The sequence below is a fragment of the Taurulus bubalis genome (assembly GCF_910589615.1).
Source record: "Taurulus bubalis genome assembly, chromosome: 1".
NCBI classification, from domain to species: Eukaryota; Metazoa; Chordata; class Actinopteri; order Perciformes; family Cottidae; genus Taurulus; species Taurulus bubalis.
The window spans coordinates 377,499-392,135 of NC_136589.1; the positions used below are offsets into that span (position 1 = coordinate 377,499).

General features: G+C 48.6%; 1 protein-coding gene across 1 annotated transcript in view; it reads left to right on the forward strand.

Moving 5' to 3' along the window:
* Positions 1–14,637, forward strand: part of LOC306741702 (titin-like) — a gene marked incomplete at its 5' end in the record, with an annotated part of 162,411 nt that overhangs the window by 30,218 nt on the left and 117,556 nt on the right. The window contains 28 exons of the mRNA XM_079224017.1: positions 155–436; positions 521–799; positions 888–1,169; positions 1,256–1,534; positions 1,620–1,907; positions 2,031–2,309; positions 2,410–2,691; positions 3,291–3,569; positions 3,884–4,162; positions 4,289–4,567; positions 4,658–4,945; positions 5,066–5,344; positions 5,428–5,709; positions 5,795–6,067; positions 6,151–6,429; positions 6,511–6,789; positions 6,875–7,162; positions 7,250–7,528; positions 7,740–8,021; positions 8,438–8,716; positions 8,798–9,079; positions 9,161–9,439; positions 9,557–9,844; positions 9,936–10,214; positions 10,303–10,484; positions 13,399–13,495; positions 13,569–13,862; positions 14,338–14,616. Coding sequence (XP_079080143.1) covers positions 155–436; positions 521–799; positions 888–1,169; positions 1,256–1,534; positions 1,620–1,907; positions 2,031–2,309; positions 2,410–2,691; positions 3,291–3,569; positions 3,884–4,162; positions 4,289–4,567; positions 4,658–4,945; positions 5,066–5,344; positions 5,428–5,709; positions 5,795–6,067; positions 6,151–6,429; positions 6,511–6,789; positions 6,875–7,162; positions 7,250–7,528; positions 7,740–8,021; positions 8,438–8,716; positions 8,798–9,079; positions 9,161–9,439; positions 9,557–9,844; positions 9,936–10,214; positions 10,303–10,484; positions 13,399–13,495; positions 13,569–13,862; positions 14,338–14,616 — 7,596 coding nt within the window. The remainder of the gene's footprint in view (positions 1–154; positions 437–520; positions 800–887; positions 1,170–1,255; positions 1,535–1,619; positions 1,908–2,030; positions 2,310–2,409; positions 2,692–3,290; positions 3,570–3,883; positions 4,163–4,288; positions 4,568–4,657; positions 4,946–5,065; positions 5,345–5,427; positions 5,710–5,794; positions 6,068–6,150; positions 6,430–6,510; positions 6,790–6,874; positions 7,163–7,249; positions 7,529–7,739; positions 8,022–8,437; positions 8,717–8,797; positions 9,080–9,160; positions 9,440–9,556; positions 9,845–9,935; positions 10,215–10,302; positions 10,485–13,398; positions 13,496–13,568; positions 13,863–14,337; positions 14,617–14,637) is intronic.

Consider the following 14,637-nt stretch of genomic DNA (forward strand, 5'->3'; position numbering starts at 1 on the left):
AGTAATGAAAATGAACATAATTGTTTTGGTGTAAATGCAGCTTCAACTGCCCTTTTTCCAAGTCTTTAATCTCTTATCTTTTAAACCTGGGTTGTTTCATTCCAATGACTTCTTTGACTTCATGCTAGCTCTCTTTAACCACACACCTCTCCAGAGCCACCAGTCTTTGTGAAGAGGCTGGAAGCCTCCACGGTTTGGAGGCAAGGCAGCACCGTGCGGCTGCAGTGCACCGTTAAAGGATCCCCTGAACTCCACACCACCTGGTTCTTTAACAGCAGCGAGCTGTTTGCTGGGGGCAGATATGACATCGCTCTAAAGGATGGTGTCACAACTCTTGAGATAAAAGATGTCATGTTGGGTGACAGCGGAAACTTTACCTGTGAGGTTCTGAATGAGTCTGGGTGTGAAAGCTGCAGCACTAAAGCAACAGTGAAAGGTGTGTAGACTGAGACGGTTTTATTACAGAGACAAATATACAGTCCGGACAAGAACCGGTCTAACTGACTATGTTCCCCTTTAGAACCGCCATCTTTCAGAAAGGAATTAATCTCCCTAGAGGCGGTCAGAGGATCGGTAGCCGTACTGGAGTGTGAAATTGCAGGCTCTGTGCCGTTCGAGGTGGCCTGGAAAAAGAATAAGAAACACCTGTCAGCAGATAAGAAGTACAGGATTGTGTCACAGGGATCTCTGACCTCACTGGAGATCCACTCATTTGAGAGTGCTGACACTGGTGAATATGAATGTGTCGTATCAAACGAGGTTGGGTCAGTGACCTCCAAGTCATCGGCTAAACAGAGAGGTTAGTGCTGAAAGAGATACAGGACACATGTTCCTTATGAGCACTGTTCTCCTGGCTGCTGTTTACATCATTATCACTGTTATTTCAGAGCCTCCTATGTTCTCAAAGAGGGTTGAGAGTGCAACAGCAGTGTTGGGAAACACAGTTAAACTGCAGGGAACCCTGAAAGGCTCAGCTCCCATCACCATCAAATGGATGAAAGACTCTGAGCTGCTAAGAGATGATGATCCAAATGTCAAAAGGATATTTGAGAACAACATTGCTCTCATCTCCTTCTCATCCGTTGAGCTAAAGCACGGCGGCAAGTACACTTGCCTGGCCACCAATGAGGCGGGGCAGCAGAAGTGTGAGGCTGTCGTAACAGTTCAAGGTTAGGACACACTCCTATTTGTTCAGACTAGTTCTGAAATGTAGATGTAGAGGTTTCTGAACTCTAAAACTCATGTTGTCTTATAGAACCTGCTAAGATCGTAGAACCTGCAGAGTCCATCAGTGTGACCGCAGGAGATTCTGCCACGTTGGAGTACACGATCTCTGGAAGCCCAGACCTCAAAGTGAAGTGGTTCAAAGACGGCAAAGAGATGATCAGTGGCCGTAAATACAAGATGACTGTGAAGGAGAACACTGCCATCCTCAAGATTCTCTCAGCAGATAAAGGAGACACCTCAGAGTACAAGATGGAGGTGTCCAACAAAGTGGGCAAAGATCAGTGCACATGCTCAGTCACTGTCATCGGTTAGTTTGAGTCCAGAATACTTCTTTAATAGCAGCTTAGAGATGTGGCCATTGGTTTATGTTTGATGTACATTTCCTCACACAGATCGTGCCGTTCCGCCGTCCTTCACCAAAACTCTAAAGAAAGTGAATGGGAATGTTGGTAGTAATGTTACCTTGGAATGCAGAGTTGCTGGATCTCAGCCGGTGGTCGTTTCTTGGTACAAAGACCAGAAACAAATCCACAGCAATGGCAAATATAGACTTGAGTTCAGTGAGATTACAGCCTCTGTGAGCATAAGTGGCCTGGAGCAAAGCGATGCGGGAGTCTTTACCTGCCGAGCCTCCAACGACACCGGAGACAAAGAGACCAGTGGTACTCTGTCTGTCAAAGGTCAGAGGAATGGAATTACTTCACCTTTGAGATCAAACAGGAATCTAACAGACATTACAAACGATCAGAGGTCATTGATAGGCTTTGAACATGAATGCTGTTCTTCTTCCCTAATAACTCCAGAACCTCCCGTCTTCACGGTGAAACCTGAATCCCAGGATGCCTTACCGGGATCAAACGTTGAGCTAAAGGCAGCCTTTACAGGATCAGCTCCTCTGGTTGTGAAGTGGTTCAGAGAGGAGAGCGAGGTTTTCACTGGAGGAAAGTGTTTCATAAAGAAAGACGCCTCTTCGAGCTCTTTGGAGCTTCACTCTGTGAAACCCAGTGACTCCTCTAAGTACACATGCCATGTGTCCAATGATGCCGGGAAGGTGGATTGCACCGCAGTCCTCTTTGTGAAAGGTGCTGTTTCATTCTTTCTTTTTAAAACGTGATACGCTGAACTGTTGTTTTCTTCACTGAACCTCTTGTGTTGACTGTCATTGTTACTGTTAATTTACAGAAGCCCCAACATTTACAATGAAGCTTGAGCCTTCACAGCTGCTGAAAACTGGACAACCTCTCAAGTTGTCCTGCAAAGTGCAGGGGACCCCTCTTATTAGCATCAAATGGTTCATCAATGGCTCAGAGATCTCTTCTGATCTCAGACACACAATGTCCTTCGACAGCTCAGTAGCGACTCTGGAGATGGAGAGCTGCTCTGTGGAGGATAGCGGAGATTACGTCTGCATGGCGTCCAGCGAGGCCGGCAGAGACCAGAGCAGCAGCTCAGTAACTGTGAAAGGTTGGTTCAGTCCTTCAGACTGTTGGAGGAAGTCTGGTCCACATTGCTCTTTGGCATGTTCAGTGCTGACGTTCTCGTCTCCACCAAACACAGTGTTGGCAGCTGGGAAGCCAGTGAGGGATCACTCGATGTTTCACTTGTGCCTCCTGGTACTACATTCACCTTCAAGCTAACGTTATACGCAGTAGGAACAAAAAAGCATCACATCAAATATAGTAAAGAAAACAAGAGATAAAGTGATACAACCGCGTGTGTTACACGTTCTAAAGACAAGAACCAATCAAATCTCCAACAGCTCTACTCATTTCTTTGAAAACATTTGTTCAACATTACATTATTTTTCAGTGACATGATATCAACTTCTCAAATGTTCTCTCATTGGTGTTTTGAAGTTCTTCTAGAACTGAACTGTGTTTCAGTTGCTGCTCTAGAATTTACTTCTCAACAGTTTTGCAGAGAATTATCTCTGGAGCGTTTGTGATGTCCAGGCTCTAAACAACGAGAAGAACTGTGTGGACCAGACTGGCCTCACGAGACCAAAAGTCACCCCTGAGCCCTCTATTGCCTTTAATATAACATTCATCATCTGTGTTTTATAGAGCCTCCAGTGTTTGTGAGGCCTTTTGAATCAGCTGAGCTTGTAAAAGGATCCGACATTATCTTGGAAGGAACCGTTTCCGGTTCCCCTCCGTTTGAAATCAGTTGCTTCCTCAATGAGAAGCTGATCCGAAGCAGCAAACGACATCAAATGAGTGTTGAGAACAACACGGTCACTCTTCAGGTCTCACGCTGTGAGGCCGGAGACGCTGGGACGTACCAGTGCACTGTTGCAAGTGATGTTGGGGAGACGGCTTGTTATTGCCAGATTTCACTGAAAGGTTAGTCCAAGGACAGATTCAAATACTTCAAGGTTAATCTTTATACATGTTGCCCGATGGTTTATGAATTATTTTTTAATAATTTAAAATTAGAAAAGAAAATGTAAGTCAAATTCTGGCAGGGAACAATGTGCACAAAAATAAAACTTGACACCATAACAATTCTAGTCCTCGACATTGATATACTTATATTTCATGAAGAGAGAAGGTGTTATCCTCATGGGAGGTTTGCACTGTGGATCATGTGTGTGTGTGCGTGTGTGTGTGTAAACCTCCTGCAGCCTGCAGTCTGATGTGTGGTCTTCTCCCACTAGAACCGCCATCTTTTGTTCAGAGACTAGAGGATATGTCCTGCATGGTGGGCTCTGAGCTCTCTATGAAGTGTCTGTTGTCTGGATCACTTCCCATGACTCTCTCCTGGATCAAGGACGATCACGAGCTCACAGAAGACGAGCATGTTAAGATGTCCTATGAAACCAAAAGTGCCGTGTTGACTTTGAAAAATGCTCAATTATCACACGGCGGGAAATATGTGTGTGTGGCCCAGAACAAAGCCGGGACTCAGAGGAGCGCCGCCGTGCTCGCAGTGACAGGTTTGTAGGATGTTTGTCTCGTCTGAACTGCTTTTGCTTTGTGTGAAGCTTTGACGTTCCGTCTGTCACATCAGCGCCGCTAAGAGGGAGCCGCTAACTCAGTGTTGGACCTTTTTGTGATCCCAGAGCCAGCAAATATTTCAGAACATGCAAAGTCCATCAGTGTGACCGAGGGCGACCCGGCCCGTCTCGAGTGCAGATTCTCAGGCACCAAACCGCTCAAGTCCAGATGGATGAAGGCGGGAAAGGAGCTGAAGTCGGGCCGGAGATACAAAGTCCAGAGCGCGGACAGAAGCTCGGTGCTCCAGATTCCTAAAGTAGAGCAGAGCGATAGCGGTGAATACACCTTCGAGGTCTCAAATGATGCTGGGTCCAGTTCTTGTGAGGCAGACGTTACTGTCTTAGGTCAGTTTATCCCAAAGTTTCATATCTATTACGACATCTTCTATTCTCATAACCAACTTAACTTTTTCTTTTGCACTTTGTATACAATAGATCAGATTATTAAACCGTCTTTTACGAGAAAACTGAAGCAGACGGAAGGTATCAAAGCATCGTTTGCTCACCTGGAGTGTCTCGTCTCCGGCTCCCTGCCGATAACCGTGCAGTGGTACAAAGACGAGAAAGAGATCCAGACTGATGACAAACACAAATGCACATTCTTTGAGAATGTTGCTTTCCTGGAAATCTCTAATCTTGAGAGTAAAGACAGCGGCAGCTATACCTGCATCGCTAAGAACAGAGCGGGAACCGTCCAGTGCTCTGGGAACTTGTTTGTCAAAGGTTTGTTTGTGGTATTCATGAGAAGCTGGATGTGTCTGGTCAGAGTTTAGCGACACATCCTAAAGGGTCTTTGTTATTATGCAGCTTCACCAGCAGTATTTGGTTTCTTTTCTCTTCCAGAACCACCATGCATTCTTGAAAAGCCTGATTCCATGAATGTTTTGCCGGGCTCCAAAGTCCAGTTTAACGTGCTGGTGTCTGGCACGCCGCCACTGACCATCAAATGGTTTAGAAACAAGAAGGAGATTTTATCCAGTGCCGACTGCTCTGTGGTCAAAGACAACACCTCCAGCTCACTGGAGCTCTTCTTTGCTAAAAGCTCTGACTCTGGAAACTATGTCTGTGAAGTACAGAACGATGTGGGCTCCACTTCCTGCCAGGCAACACTCTTTGTCAAAGGTCAATATCGGTCGCTCCCCTTGATTAGTTTTCTTTATCGTGTAGTGATCGCCATACGTAACTTCTGTCTGTATCTTTTCTAGAACCTCCTTTTTTCATGGAGAAACCCGAAGGTGTATCAGTAGTACGGGTTGGAGACAGGAAGCTGTTTGAGTGCAAGGTGGCTGGTTCTCCAGAGATCTCTGTGCATTGGTTCAGAGATGGAGCTGAGCTTCAGCAAAGTGTCAAACACATGATGTTGTTCATGAACTCTGTTGCCACCTTAGAGATTTGTGGCGTTAGTGAAAATGACAGCGGGAAATACTTCTGCGAAGTCTGCAACGAAGCAGGAACAGAGAGCTGCACGGTTGAGCTGGAAGTTAAAGGTTGGTTTCAGCGTTTCAGTTCAACAGAAACCTGAGTTTATGTCATCACTCAAACAAGTCAGTTTAATGTGCGTTGTTATTTCAGAGCCTCCTCTGTTTGCTGAAGAGCTGACGTCTCTCCAAGTCGTTGAAGGTTCAACCGCAGCGTTTGATTCCAAAGTGGCAGGAAGTGCTCCGTTCAAGGTCACATGGTTCAAAGATGAAAAGCCAATCAAATCCAGCAGAAAGCATATTGTTAAGAGTGAACATGTGAGCTTGAAAATCCAGGAGTGTGAAGCGGCAGATGTTGGTGCTTATCAGTGCGTGGTAGCCAATGAGGTTGGAAGTTGTACTGGCTTTGCCTCTCTGTCTCTGAAAGGTTGGTTTGACTGATGACAGCACTCACACTGACACACACTGAACACCTTCTGGTGTTTAAAACACTTCTTTTCTTTCCATTAGTTCCTCCAGCGTTTGTTAAGAAGATAGAAAGTGTGTCATCTACTCTGGGGGCTGTGGCAGTCTTTCGCTGCTCCGTAGAAGGTTCTCTGCCTCTTTCTGTACAATGGCAGAAAGACGAGATCTGGATCCCCGAGGATCCAACGGTTGAGAGAACGTTTGAGAACAAAGAGGCCACTCTCAGGATTCCTTCCTGTGAGGCGACCCATGGGGGGAAATACACCTGCAAGGTGGTCAACGAGGCCGGGCAGGACAAATGCACTGCCACCCTCATGGTGCAAGGTATAGACTCTTCTTTAGTACATTGAAGGTATCTCTAATGGCGATGACAGGTGCACTCACCTCTTCTTCTCGGTGTTGTAGAACCACCTCGGATCCAAGAGAAGGCCGAGGTAGTCCAAGTGACTCGAGGAGATCCGGTTAGTCTCGAATGCAGGCTAACTGGAACTCCTCAGATCAGGGTGAGATGGACTAAAGATGGCAAAGAGCTCCAGTCGGGCAGAAAGCATTGTCTGTCCTACGAGAACAACCTCAGCAGTCTGAACATGAAGTCCTCTCAGATGGAGGATGGCGGGGAGTACCTGTTTGAAGCCACAAACTCTGTTGGGACTTGCAGCTGTAAAGTCATGCTGCTGGTTTTAGGTTCGTCACGTTATTAACAGATATTTTAAGTTGTAGACTTGTACTTTTTCTTTGACTAACCATCTTGTGTTATCACCTTGAACAGAAGAAGTAATTCCTCCAACGTTCATGAGGAGGTTAACAAACATCCAAGCCATTCTGGGTTCAGTGGTGACCATGGAGTGTAAAGTGTCCGCTTCTCTTCCGATATCGGTCGAGTGGAGCAAAGGGAAAGAAAAGATCACCAAGAGCTCCAAATTTGAGCTTGTGCACATTGAGAACCGTATGTGTCTGGAGTTCAAGCTGACTGAGGCTGATGACACCGGAGAGTACTCCTGTGAGGTCACCAACGCAGCAGGCAGCTGTGTGTGCAGCGGCGTGCTCACGGCTAAAGGTTAGCTAGCCTTCAAGGGTTCACTTGATCATCTGCCCCTCAAAGGCTGTCGCTCACTGTTGTCTTTTGTTCTCTGTGTGGTTTTAGTGCCACCGAGGTTCACGGCTGAGCCCGAGTCTCAGACTGTCACTGAGAAGTCCACCGTGCTCTTCAGGAGTGCGTTTGAAGGAACGCCTCCGTTCACGGTGAAGTGGTTTAAGGAGGACGTGGAGCTCGTCACGGGGCCGTCCTGTACGATCCGGCTGGAGGAATACTCCTCCTCTGTGGAGCTCCACTCGGTGGGGACTCTGCAATGTGGGACGTACTCTTGCCAAGTGTGCAACGAGGCCGGCCAAGTGAAGGGTGCAGCGGAGTTGTTGGTGAAAGGTTGAACTATTCTTTTTTTTTTGTCCATCATCATCATTATGACTCAGCTAACATCTTTTTTTCTCCATTTTCTTTTCATTTTATCCACCTCACCACTTCTTTCCTCACCAGGAACATCTGCGTTGTCTTCAGACTCACCTTCCTCATTCGTCTCATTGATTCACAGGTTTCTTTATTCTGATAGTAACTTGATCTTGTTTTGACTTTGCAGAACCACCTCAGTTTATCCAGAAGCTTCCTCCCACTACCTTTGTGAAGATGTGTGAGGGACATCGTTTTGAATGCAAAACCACCACCGCACAATTCCTGAATATGTGCTGGTACAAAAACGACCAAAAGATAAGCGACGGAGGCAACTATAAAACAATGTTTGTTGACTCGACTGCGTACCTCCAGCTGAGCAGCACGAAGTTGGAGGACAATGGCGTCTACACCTGTGAGGCTCACAACGAGGCCGGCAGGGCGAGCTGCAGCACCGTGCTCACAGTCCAAGGTCTGCTACCTCTAAATCTGTGTAGCATGAACACGTCTGAATGAAAGTCCCTCATGATGCAGATTTAGATTTTTCGTCTTGCGTTTGATTTTTCATGTTTTTGGAGCCCTGTCTTAAAATGCCAGCATGGAATCCATCAGCCTTTCTGTCTCAGACCAGAATCTTGTCCTCCAGTGTGTCGGATAGCATGAGTCTGCGTGTTCCCTCCTGTTTGACAGACATATGGCCTCCACTTACCTTTTCCTCTACCCTTGACTTGGTTCATTTCTCAGATTTTCTTTCATTAATGATCTTTCTGTCGACGTCTGGATGCATTCCTCTAGCATGGACTGAACTTCAGCATGAAACTCCATCCATTGAAACTGCCCAACCAAATTGCTTGCCGTTTGTTAACATACCTCTGATGTATCTTCCAGAGTCGCCATTCTTTATTAAAACTCCAAGTCCCGTAGAGGGCGTTAAATGGAAAGATGCCAGCCTCCACTGTGAGATGGCCGGCACTCAGCCGTTCCAAATTAACTGGTACAAAGACAAGAGGCCTCTGAAGGAGAGCAGGAAGTACAAGATGGTCAGTGACGGCAGCTCGGCCACGCTTCACATCATGAAGCTGGAGCAGGACGACGCCGGGCTCTACGAGTGCAGAGTGTCCAACAACGTAGGAAGTGGAACCTGTCACTCGACGGTTACCCTCAAAGGTTGGTTTAGCAACACCGTGTCCTCAACGTAGTCTCCGTGTGAAGACCGCTCCTCACCTCTGATCTTTCATTACTGTTCAGAACAACCGGCCTTCGTTAACAAACTGTCCGACGAGTCGGTGACGGCCGGCCAGCAGCTGAGGCTGACGGCCACAGTGAAGGGCTCTGAGCCTCTGTCTGTGTCCTGGATCCAGGACAAGGACCACGTCCTCAGGGACGGCGACAACAGGAAGATCAGCTTTGAGAACAACGTGGTCACCCTCGTGGTGCCCAGAGCCGACTCCACCTCAGCCGGTAGATACACCTGCCAGCTGAGGAACGACTCCGGAGTCGTGGAGTCTGTCTCCCAAGTGACCGTTCTAGGTTTGTAGAGGTCCATCCTTCAGAACGTGAGCGGCAGTGTGAGGATTCCTTCCGCCTAATATCTCCTTCCCTGATCTCTAGAACCCGCTGCTATTGTGGATAGCCCCGAGTCCTTGAACGTGAAGTCAGGAGACAACACGGCTCTTGAAGTCACAGTGTCTGGCTCTAAAGACCTGAAGACCAAGTGGTTCAAGGATAACAAAGCGCTGTCTGCTGGAGCCAAGTACCAGATGTCCTTCAGCAAGAAGGTTTCTTCCCTGAAGATCCGCTCTGCTGACAAAGCAGACGCTGGAGAATACAAGCTGGAGGTCTCAAACTCTGTGGGCACGGCCTCTTGTAGAACCAAGCTCTCTGTCTCAGGTGGGTTAGCTTTGTACACTCGACCTTCACACACGTTCCTCTCCTCTTGTGGTATGTCGTTCCTCTTCACCAGCAGTTAGCGCTGAAATGCTTCATAACTGGTTTGTTTTTTTATAGATAAATTGATTCCTCCGAGCTTCATAAGGAAGCTGAGAGACACCCACCTGGTTGTGGGTAAGCCGGGTGAGATGGAGTGCAAGGTCACTGGCTCTGCTCCTTTAACGACCTCCTGGTTCCACGACGGCCAGGAGATCAGGAGTGGACCCGACTGTGACATTAGCTGCACTGATAACAGCTGCAGGCTGAGCATTCCCACCATCAGGATGTCCGACTCTGGCAAGTACACATGCAAAGCTGTGAGCGCTGCCGGAGCCAGCGAGACGAGCGCTTCCATGAATGTGACAGGTGAGTCCTCGTGAATGAACCAGCTCGGGACCGGACTCTTCACAGGAAGCTAATGTTTATCTTTCAACACGCCTTTTTTATCTGAACCCAGAACCTCCATCTTTTGTGGAAACGCCCGAAGCAAAGGAAACTTTGCCCGGCAAGAGCGTGTCCTTCTCCGCTAGAGTGGCAGGCAGCGCCCCCCTGAAGGTGAAATGGTTCAGGGGAGCCAAGGAAATGCAGCACGGACGAGGATGCGAGATCGCCCTCAAGGGTGACGTCGCCACTTTGATGCTTCACAAAGTGGAAAAGTCCCACGCAGGAGAGTACACCTGCCAGATTATTAACGGGGCGGGGAAGGAGAGCTGCCCCGCCAACCTGCTTGTGAAAGGTTTGTTAGGCAGATAGATCTCTTTGACCATCTGAGCACTTCTCAAGGGGGTTTCTTTTGTAACTGATGGTGGACTTACCTCTCTCAGAACCAGTCCACTTCGTGAAGAAGCTGAGGCCTGTGTCCTCTGAGAAGGGGAAGCCTCTGAGGCTGGAGGTCACGTTCGCTGGAACCCCCAGAGTCAACGTGACCTGGAAGAAGGACGGGGATCTCATCTGGGCCTCGTACCAGTACAATGTGATCCCCACAGACACCTCCTGCATTCTGGAGGTGCTTAATGCCGACCGGATGGAGGCAGCCGGTAGATACTCTTGTGAAGTAGACAACGGGGTCGGAAGCGACCGATGCGAAGCTCAAGTGTCGATTCTAGGTAAAATCCTCAACGTGCATGTTTTTGTAGTTTCATTTGTAATAATTAATTTCTTCAGTCATTCATTCTTAATGAAAACCTTTGTAGTTAAACTAAACCATCATCACCATCATCACCATCTTTCACTTCAGAACGGCCGTACTTTGTTGACAAGATGGAGCCAGTGGAGGTCGTGCTGGGCGACGCTGTTACTCTGAAATGCCGTATTTTTGGAACTCCCGACATCTCCGTAGCTTGGTTTAAATCTGACGGGAAGCTGCGCAAGTCCAACACTTGCTCAGCGGACTTCAGTAACGGCGTGGCCACTTTGAAACTCACCAAAACCACCAACTGCGACCACGGAGAATACGTCTGCAAGGCAGAGAACCGGGTGGGCTCGGCCTCGGCCAGCTGTCACGTGGCAGTGAAAGGTGATGCTCGTTTCCCATTCTTCTCTTCTGTGTTCATGAATGCTACTGTTGACTGTGGATCAGTGGTTAGCATGCCCATCTTTCAATCAGAGGATCAGTGGTTCGAGCCCCGGCTCCGCTAGTCCATGTCAATGTGTCCTTGAGTAAGACACTTAACCTTGAATTTCTCCCCGTTGCTGTGTCTACGGCGTTTAGAAGAAATGTAAGTCACTCTTCAGCTAAATGAAATGTAATGCTGTTGTTGTGCATCCTCCAGTGAGCGTCACAGGTTGATGGGTACCACGTCTCAATAGTTCTCTGTTTGATACCAGCTGCACGTCGTCCGTAATATCAGCGTTACCTTCGGCGTGAAGGCCACTGCATGGCAGCATAAACGTGTCTAACACCAGCATTGCTTCTCAGAACCGGTGCGCTTCATCCAGAAGCTGCAGGACACTGCGTTCTCAGTGGGCCGGCCGCTCACGCTGCGCTGCTCCTACGCCGGCAGCCAGAGGGTCTGCGTCACGTGGAGAAAGGACGGCAAGCTGATCTGGGCCTCCTACCAGTACAATGTCAGAACCACAGACTCGTGCTGCGTTCTGGACGTCCTCAACAGCGACCGGCCCGAGGCAGCTGGTACTTACACGTGTGAAGTTTCCAACAGCGCCGGGACGGACGTGTGCCACGCTCGTGTCAGCTTAGGTAAAGTCACAAAGCCTTAACACTCATCTGCTTTCAGCTCGCCACTAACCGGGTCGACAGCAGAGGCCTCCTGAGGTCACAGTAGGTTTTAAACATGATCTCTGTTGGTTTAGACTTTTGCTTGCCTGCATAACGTAAAGTAGGCTTCATGCAACTAACCCAGCATTATTTCTCAGAACCGGCTCGCTTCGTGGAAAAGCTGCAGGACACTTATTTCAGACTCCGAGAACCTTTGACCCTCAAGTGCAAGTTCACTGGAAGTCAGAGAATCTGTGTGACCTGGAAGAAGGACGGCAAAGTGATCTGGGCTTCCTACCAGTACAACGTCAAGACCACCAACGACACATGTGTCCTGGAGGTCCTCAACAGTGACCGAGAAGAGGCCGTCGGACAATACTCGTGTGAAATCAGTAACGCCGAAGGAACAGATATCTGCCACGCTAACGCTAAGCTAGGTAAACCAGCTGAGCAGCTCATGTGCACGCCACCATCATGTAACACTAACTATTGCTTTCATTATCTAACATCTGCACTGCTAATTGATTTCTTAGAACCGGTTCGCTTTGTGAGAAAACTGAGAAACAGCTTCTATAAACTGGGCCGCCCTTTGACTCTGGACTGCACGTTCACCGGCAGCCAGAGGATTCACGTCAGCTGGATGAAGGATAGCAAACTCATCTGGGCGTCGTACAAGTACAACGTTAACACCACCAACTTCTCCAGCACCCTGGATGTTCTCAACAGTGACCGTCAGGAAGCCGTCGGGAAATACTCCTGCGAGATTTCTAATTCAGAGGGCACTGCTGTCTGCCACGCTCTGGTTAAGATAGGTAAACCCACTTACGACTGCAGCTTGTGACCCGGACAGCTGTAGCTATAAAACATGCCACTAACACCGCATTACCTCCTGTAGAACCTGTGCGCTTTACAAAAAAGCTGGAGGACGCCACCTTCAGGCTGGGCCGGCCGCTGTCGCTCTACTGCGCTTACAGCGCCAGTCCCAAGGTCTCTGTGAGCTGGAGGAAGGACGGGAAACCAGTCTGGGCCTCCTATCAGTACAACGTGAAGACCACAGAGAACGCCTGTTTCCTGGAGGTCCTCAACAGCGACCGCATACAAGCAGCAGGGAGATACTCGTGTGAAGTCTCTAACTCTGAGAACGCGGCTATCTGCTACGCGCAGGTCACACTAGGTAACGGTCTTAACACGGAGGCTCTTTGTTGGGATTTTCAAACAAACAGAATGCACCATGGGACATTAGGCTGTATCTATTAATGATCTGATGTGTGGCATCAGAACATCCATTAATGTTCCCTCTTTGTTAAACTAGACGGAGGGACTGAACTCCATGATAATAAAATCATATGTGGAGGTGACAGAGTTTAAAGTTTTAGTATCGTTCATTTCGGCAAACAGAACATTTCTCTGCTGTTTTTGGTTGAACATCCTTAAGAACTGAAACAATGAGCCTCATTTGCAGTTTAACCGGTTAGCTTACCTGCTAACCTCACATGACCCCCATGCGTCCTTGCCTCTCTTAGAACCTGTGCGCTTTGTGACGAAGCTGGAAGACATGACCTTTAGGGTCGGCCAGCCTCTGAGGCTTCAGGTCACGTTCACGGGCAGCCAGCTCGTGAACGTGAGCTGGACCAAAGACGGCAAACCGGTCTGGGCTTCCTACCGGTACAACGTCAGGACCACGGACAGCTCCTGTGTCCTGGAGGTCCTCAACAGTGACAGAGAGGAGGCTGCTGGGAGATATTCCTGTGAAATATCCAATGCTAGTAGCGCTGCTGTCTGCCACGCTCACGTCAGACTAGGTAACTGCCTAACACGCCCACTGGTTGCTGGTTCCCGCTTCATGACCCACTAACACCGTGTTGCTTCTCCCAGAACCCGTGCGCTTAGTGACCCAGCTGGAGGACGCCTCGTACCGCCTGGGCGACCCGTTGAGTCTCACGTGCACGTACGCCGGCAGTAAGCGAGTGCACGTGAGCTGGACGAAGGACGGCAAGCTAATCTGGGCTTCGTACCAATACAACGTGAAGACCAGCGACTCCTCGTGCACTTTAGAAGTCCTCAATAGTGACAGACAGGAAGCCGCCGGGCTCTACAGCTGCCAGCTTTCTAACGCAGAAGGTTCAGCCGTCTGCGACGCGTACGTCATTGTTAGAAGCTCAAAGAAAGGTACAACCGCTAACACTCACCATCCATCATGAGCTAACGGCAGAGGAACATCCTGCTCCCAGGCGGTTCTGTTCCACTGGTTCTCTCTTCGGTCTTCCATCTGCCTCTCTGAGACCATTATTTATATTCTAAAAGGTTGGACTGGATTTAGTCCAGTAGTGCTTGCGCTCCTGTTTTGCCTCTTTAAGATTAAAGTTTGGGTCTACATGGGCTGCAAATAATTAATGTGAAATGCAGCTTTTATTCTTTGGATCCTGACCAATGTCTTTAATAAATGAAACCAATGGAAGTTTTGATCGTAGTCAGAAAGACGAGATGAAGAACCCTCTGGAATGAGTGAAACCTTGTGGAACACAAGCCGGGAGTACGATGGGACTCTTCCTGCTCCACTTATCAACGATCATCTTAGAATCAATGTTTGCTTCTGCTTGCTCACCATCACCTCTGCAACTAACACCATCACTGCTTCTCCCAGAACCGGCTCGTTTCATTAGAAAGCTGGAAAACACTACGTTCAGAGTCGGCGGGCCGCTGACACTCAGAGTGGCGTTCTCCGGCAGCCAAAGAGTGAGCGTGAGCTGGAGGAAAGACGGGAGGCCCGTCTGGGCCTCTTATCAGTACAACGTCAGGACCAGCGACTGCAGCTGCATGCTGGACGTCCTCAACAGCGACCGAGAGATCGCTCGAGGAAGATACACCTGTGAAATCTCCAATGCAGAAGGCTCTGATATCTGCCATGCTAATGTCACACTAGGTAACACTAACCAACCACACT